Source organism: Engraulis encrasicolus, chromosome 12 (genome assembly GCF_034702125.1).
Source record: "Engraulis encrasicolus isolate BLACKSEA-1 chromosome 12, IST_EnEncr_1.0, whole genome shotgun sequence".
Lineage (NCBI taxonomy): Eukaryota > Metazoa > Chordata > Actinopteri > Clupeiformes > Engraulidae > Engraulis > Engraulis encrasicolus.
The window spans coordinates 47,604,102-47,610,686 of record NC_085868.1 but is presented as its reverse complement, the minus strand read 5'-3'; the positions used below and the strand labels follow the sequence as shown (position 1 = coordinate 47,610,686).

The 6,585-nt window shown below is 43.0% G+C and overlaps 1 protein-coding gene across 1 annotated transcript; it reads left to right on the top strand.

The window, feature by feature from the left end:
- The first annotated feature begins 740 nt into the window (after positions 1-740).
- On the top strand, positions 741-6,385 carry LOC134459844 (NACHT, LRR and PYD domains-containing protein 3-like). The gene is made up of 8 exons (XM_063212307.1): positions 741-2,479; positions 2,695-2,865; positions 3,114-3,284; positions 4,213-4,380; positions 4,954-5,121; positions 5,605-5,775; positions 5,929-6,099; positions 6,299-6,385. The coding sequence occupies exons 1-8, from the start codon at positions 741-743 to the stop codon at positions 6,312-6,314; spliced, it is 2,775 nt and encodes a 924-aa protein (XP_063068377.1). The 3' UTR covers positions 6,315-6,385.
- Positions 6,386-6,585: the final 200 nt, after the last annotated feature.

Below are 6,585 nucleotides of genomic sequence, written 5' to 3'. Positions count from 1 at the left end.
GCTACACGAGTGTAGTGTGTGCATGTTTGTACTTGTATATGTGTGCACTTGAGCAAACGCGTATGTACTAAATCCACTGAAAATCTGAGCCGTGTCCTACAGTAAGTGTCATAAATCCTACTTTCTTATTGTGAATGCAGAAACAGGAGCTGAGATACAGCGTTTTAAGTTCCAATCAGCAATGTTTTCTACAAAAGACAGTAAGTCATACATGCTGCTTAAAAGTTCAATTTGTGTTTGTGTTGCCCAATTGCCAAGCAAAACCCAGGGGTGGGCTGTACAGATGTCAAAAACGTGTCATCAGATATTTAAACTCTGTAATGTATGTACTCTGTATTAACACATGTTAATATGTGTTGTATGATTTATAAGTTGATTGCTACAGTGGGCAATTGTACAGAATAGAAGGCAGGCAGAAAAACATGGTATTCAAGGAGATGCAGTAGCTAAGTAGGCCACATTTCAAGAAAGATTCGGATGTGCACAAGAAACAGGTTGAGGTTATTATTTTTATTATTTTTTAAGTACAGCCTACGTGTAATTTTAAGGGCTCCGTACACCCCAGCCTAATTAACCTTAGATCATTTGTAGCTGCTTTAGTATTGATGCTTGTTCATTCGGTTTTCTCAGTAGACTGAATTGCCAATGTTATTCTGTTCTGATAAAGTCCTATTTTGACACAGCCACACAATAACTCCTCCCCCCCACCCTTGTTTTACAGAAGAAAACTCATATGCAATATGGAAATAATAAAGAGCCACAAATCTCATCTGAAAAAGAAGTTCCAGTGTTTGTGTGAGGGAAGCTTAGACGAAGAACAACCAACACTCCTAAATGACATCTACACAGACCTCTACATCACAGAGGGGGAAAGTGGTAAGGTTAGTGATGAACATGAGGTCAGAAAGATTGAGCCAGCATCCAATCCAATCCCCTGTAATGGCATTTTTCATCCTTTACCTGAACAAAACAAACCAGTCAGATCTGTGCTGACCAGGGGAGTGGCTGGAGTCGGAAAAACAGTCACTGTACAGAAGTTTATTCTGGACTGGGCTGAAGGAAAAACTAATCAAGATGTCGACTTCATCTTTCCTCTTCCATTTCGGGAGCTGAATCTGATTGAAGAGAAACCACTCAGCATGGTGGATTTAGTTAAACATTTTTTCACTGAAGTGAAAGATTTCAGTGTTTTCAGTGGTGGCAAGTATAAAGTGCTTTTCATATTGGAGGGTCTAAATGAGTGCCGGATCCCTCTAGATTTCCACTCAACAACAAAGTGTTGTGATATCACAGAACCAACTACATTGTCTTCTCTGCTGGCAAACCTCATCAAGGGGAATCTACTGCCCTCTGCTCTTCTCTGGATAACCTCTAGACCTGCAGCAGCCAGTCACATCCCTCCTGAATGTGTGGACAAGGTGACAGAATTACGTGGGTTCAATGACCCCCAGAAGGAGGAGTATGTCAGCAAGAAAGTCAGTGATGAGAGTCTGGCCAACAGCATCATTACACACCTGAAGTCATCCAGAAGCCTCTATATCATGTGCCAAATTCCAATCTTCTGCTGGATCGCAACCATTGTTCTCAAGAACAAGTTAATCCAAAAAGACAGAGAATCTCCCAAAACACTGACTCAAATGTACGCCCACTTTCTGATGATTCAGACACACATTAAACAGGGAGCAGAGATAGGTAGAGAGATGATTTTCAACCTTGGGAAACTTGCCTTTCTACAGTTGCAAAGGGGTAATTTAATATTTTATGAGGAAGACCTGAAAGAGTGTGGCATCAACATCACTAAGGCATCCATGTACTCAGGAGTGTGCACCCAGATCTTTCAAGAAGAGCCTGGACTGTCCCATGGAAACATGTTCTGCTTTGTGCATACCAGCATCCAGGAGTATCTTGCTGCTTTATATGTCTACTTCACTCTCATAACACACAGGGAAAATGCTCTTAACACCTCCACCTCTACATCCAAGCCAGCTCAGTTAGCCCCGCCCGAGTCATTGTATGACCTGCATAAGATTGCCGTTGATTTGGCTTTGGAGAGCAAAACTGGACATCTGGACCTCTTCCTCCGCTTCCTTCTTGGACTCTCTCTGGAGTCCAACCAGAATCTCCTGATAGATCTTCTACCAGAGACGACCAGCCAACCACAGGGCTCAGAGGAGACGATACAGTATGTCAAACAGAAAATCAGAGAAAATCCATCCTCTGAGAAATGCATCAATCTGTTCCACTGTCTGAATGAGCTGAATGACCACTCGTTGATGAAGGAAATCCAGAACTACCTGAGTTCAGTGGAGTCAGGAGGTCTGGGAGAAACCAGTCTTTCCTCTGCAGAGTGGTCTGAAGTGGCCTTCATACTGCTGACCTCAGAACAGCAGCTGGGCGAGTTTGACCTGAGGAAATACTACCGATCAGAGGAAGGTCTGCAGGGGCTGATGCCTGTGATCAAGGCATCCAGATCAGTGACGTAAGTGTTGAAAGTGTCCTATAGTCTATTCACTTGGTTCACTTGGTCGCATAATGTATGGGACATCACACTCTTACTTCTGTGTATTTGTATCATAGATATACAACACTAGATGCCGTACAGCCCTTTTGTGTGACCGGCTTTCAGCTATCTTGATCTACTTTTCATCGATGATGTAGTGTGTTTAGATATTGTATGTGTTGATCTTTCCCCAGGCTCATGTCCTGTAGGTTGACAGAGAAAAGCTGTTCCATATTAGCTTCTGCCCTCAGCTCAGAATCGAGTGTCAGAGAGCTGGACTTGAGTGAGAATAAACGGCTGGACTCAGGAGTGACACTTCTCAGTGAGGCTTTAGGAAATCCATTATGTCAACTGGAAAGGCTAGAGTAAGTAGTCTGTATTATCTTTATTATGAGTAATAAGTAGTCTGCATTATCCAAAACCAAAACACATCTATGTTGTGCTGCAAATGCCATTGCCCCATGGGGACAATACAGTTGGAACGCTTTTGAATTCGCTCAGGAGAGAAAAGTTTGCAGGGTTATCCATAAAGTGTGTGTGTGTGTGGGTGTGGGGGGGGGGGGGTTGTAACAGTTAAGGTTTGTTAAGTTTGTTGTCTTTTTTCCCACCCCAGACTATGTGTCTGTGAGTTGACAGACAAAAGCTGTTCCGCTTTGGCTTCAGCCCTCAGCTCAGGATCAAGTCTCAAACAGCTGGACCTGAGTTGGAATAATTTGCCAGACACAGGAGTGACTTTTCTTAGTGCTGCATTAGGAAATCCTCTGTGTCAACTTGAGGTGCTAAAGTGAGTATGGCAAGTGTCTGTATGTCTGTGTTACTGTTTTGTGGGAATGTCTCCAGGTGCTAGCATGTGAGATTTCGATGTTTGCATCCATCAGTGGTGCATTTATTTGGAAGGGGTAGACATGATAAATGCATGAAGCCTTTTATGTATGCATCAGGTGTGTTATGTGTGTCTATACAGATTTGCATGTGTGTAGTGTAGTGCTGCACATAAGCAACTAACGTACCATCTTCCCCTAGGCTGGAATCCTGTAGGCTGAGAGAGAAGAGCTGTTCCTCTCTGGCTACAGCCCTCAGCTCAGGATCAAATCTCAAAACACTGGAACTGAATAGGAATAATCTGGAGGATTCAGGAGTGACACTTCTTAGTGCTGCATTAATAAATCCACTCTGTCAACTGGAGACACTACAGTGAGTAGCTAGTTTATCTATATCCTACATACAGTATGTGATATACACATGGAAGTTTGGATGTGCAGTTTGTTCAAAAGTGTGTGCGTTAGTTTGTACTAAGTTCAAAAGAGTGTTTGTGTGTACATTTCAATAAGTGTTGAGATGTCTCCCGACGTCTCCTGAAAACAATATCTCCCCAGGTTGTGTAAATGTAAGCTGACAGAGGAAAGTTGCTCCTCCCTGGCTTCGGTCCTCACCTCAGGATCACGTCTCAGACACCTGGCCCTCAGTTGCAATGATCTGGAGGACTCAGGAGTCACTCTTCTTTGTACTGCATTGAAAAATCCTTGCTGTCAATTAGAGACATTAGAGTGAGTATATCAATATAATCCATAACCAGTGTCCGTGTGGGTATGTTCATGAACATTGCCATTTGTTGTATACCTTGGATTATTTGGATATGTCTGTGTGAATATTTCTGTCAGTCTTTCTTTGCCATTTCATTGAATGACAAGACGACTCGTGACTTTCCTCAGGCTGGAATACTGTGGGCTGACAGAGGAAAGCTGTTCCTCTCTGGCTTCAGTCCTCAGCACAGGATCAAGTCTCAGACAGCTGGAACTGAGTGATTGTCTGCAGGACTCTGGAGTCTCACTTCTTAGTGCTGCAATAGGAAATCCATGCTGTCAACTGGAGAGACTAAAGTGAGTAGTGTTTACAATAACATGTGTGCATGTGCAAATATGTGTGTTCTTTGTATTTTGATAACTGTTTTTGTGTAAGTATTTTAGACAAGTGTAAGTATTAATGTCTGTGTGCATACATCTTCAAGCGAATGCAATTTTGTGTTCAGAGGGATCATGTTTTCCTCAGGCCGTATGGTAATACATCGAAAGAATCTCCATGACTTAAACTGTGAGACCAAGGTCAAATATTAGGGATGTGTGTGTGTGTGTGTGTGTGTGTGTGTGTGTGTGTGTGTGTGTGTGTGTGTGTGTGTGTGTGTGTGTGTGTGTGTGTGTGTGTGTGTGTGTGTGTGTGTTTGGAGGGGGGGGGGTGTCTGTGGTTGATACTGCATTGAAAAATCCTTGCTGTCAATTAGAGACATTAGAGTGAGTATATCAATATAATCCATAACCTGTGTCCGTGTGGGTATGTTCATGAACATTTCCGTTTGTTGTATACCTTGGATAATTTGGATATGTCTGTGTGAATATTTCTGTCAGTCTTTCTTTGCCATTTCATTGAATGACAAGACGACTCGTGACTTTCCTCAGGCTGGAATACTGTGGGCTGACAGAGGAAAGCTGTTCCTCTCTGGCTTCAGTCCTCAGCACAGGATCAAGTCTCAGACAGCTGGAACTGAGTGATTGTCTGCAGGACTCTGGAGTCTCACTTCTTAGTGCTGCAATAGGAAATCCATGCTGTCAACTGGAGAGACTAAAGTGAGTAGTGTTTACAATAACATGTGTGCATGTGCAAATATGTGTGTTCTTTGTATTTTGATAACTGTTTTTATGTAAGTATTTTAGACAAGCGTAAGTATTAATGTCTGTCTGCATACATCTTCAAGCGAATGCAATTTTGTGTTCAGAGGGATCATGTTTTCCTCAGGCCGTATGATTATACATCGAAAGAATCTCCATGACTTAAACTGTCAGCCCAAGGTCAAATATTAGGTGTGTGTGTGTGTGTGTGTGTGTGTGTGTGTGTGTGTGTGTGTGTGTGTGTGTGTGTGTGTGTGTGTGTGTTTGGAGGGGGGGAGAGGGGGCTCTGTGGTTGATACTCTTTTCAAATTCATATAAATGTCTCGGATGAAAGTGTGTATTTGAGATGTTATGAATATAATATGAGTATGTGTTGACATGCACAGTATACAGTATGTAAAAATGCATTTTTACAGTTGTTTCTTCCAATGTTTCCTCCAGACTATTTTCCTGTTATCTGACAGACAAGGGCTGTTCCTCCCTGGCTTCAGCCCTCAGCTCTGGATCAAGTCTCAAAGAGCTGAACTTGAATTGCAATGGCGTGCTGGACTCTGGAGTAACAATTCTTAGTGCTGCATTAAAAAATCCACTCTGCCAATTGGAGAGACTATCGTGAGTGTAGCAGTATAATCCATAACCTGTGTGTGTGTGTGTGTGTGTGTGTGTGTGTGTGTGTGTGTGTGTGTGTGTGTGTGTGTGTGTGTGTGTGTGTGTGTGTGTGTGTGTGCAACAGTGCATTTAGCTCTATCTCAATGTTTCCCCCAGGTTGCGTAAGTGTAATCTGACAGAAGAAAGTTGTGGCACCCTGGCTTCAGCCCTCAGCTCAGGATCAAGCCTCAGACGACTGGACTTGGGTGGCAATGACCTGCAGGAATCAGATGTCGAATGTCTCTCAGCTCTTGAGAGAAACCCACAGTGCAAACTGGAGGAAATCATGTACGAAAATGCTGGTGACTGAAGTAGGCGATGGATAGAAATGAGATAAAATGAATAGATTAAGTAGTTTGTAGAAACACTAACATCATAATGGCGTCTGTAGTACCTCTACCAAATAGTATATTCATTCTCTTTCTTCAAATGTGTTGATGACAGAGGCTTAAAGTTGATTTAGGGTATTATGTGCTTTATCTTGCAGATGGAGACTGTTGTGATATCTACTACCCACTTACAGTACTTGAACATCTCACCAATGAGGAGCAGACCACTGCACCCAGCAGCGTGGCGATCCAGGGCTCTGAGCTGGATGGGTCCAGGGGCACCTGAAGGGGTCCAATACTCGCATCAGCATCTCATCTCAAGACCATGAACACACAGGAGCACACCGGAAACAAGACTCCTTGAAAACAAACCATTTTGCACACAGAGGGGACTTTCAAATCTAAAGCCTACTACATCAGGGGTGTCAAACTCATTCGGTTCAGG

Excerpts from the sequence above, each read along its gene's own strand:
- LOC134459844 (XM_063212307.1), top strand. The coding sequence starts at position 741 with ATGGAAATAATAAAGAGCCACAAATCTCATCTGAAAAAGAAGTTCCAG. Across the intron at positions 2,866-3,113 it reads TGTCAACTGGAAAGGCTAGA|ACTATGTGTCTGTGAGTTGA; the intron begins GTAAGTAGTCTG and ends TTCCCACCCCAG. Across the intron at positions 5,122-5,604 it reads TGTCAACTGGAGAGACTAAA|ACTATTTTCCTGTTATCTGA; the intron begins GTGAGTAGTGTT and ends TGTTTCCTCCAG.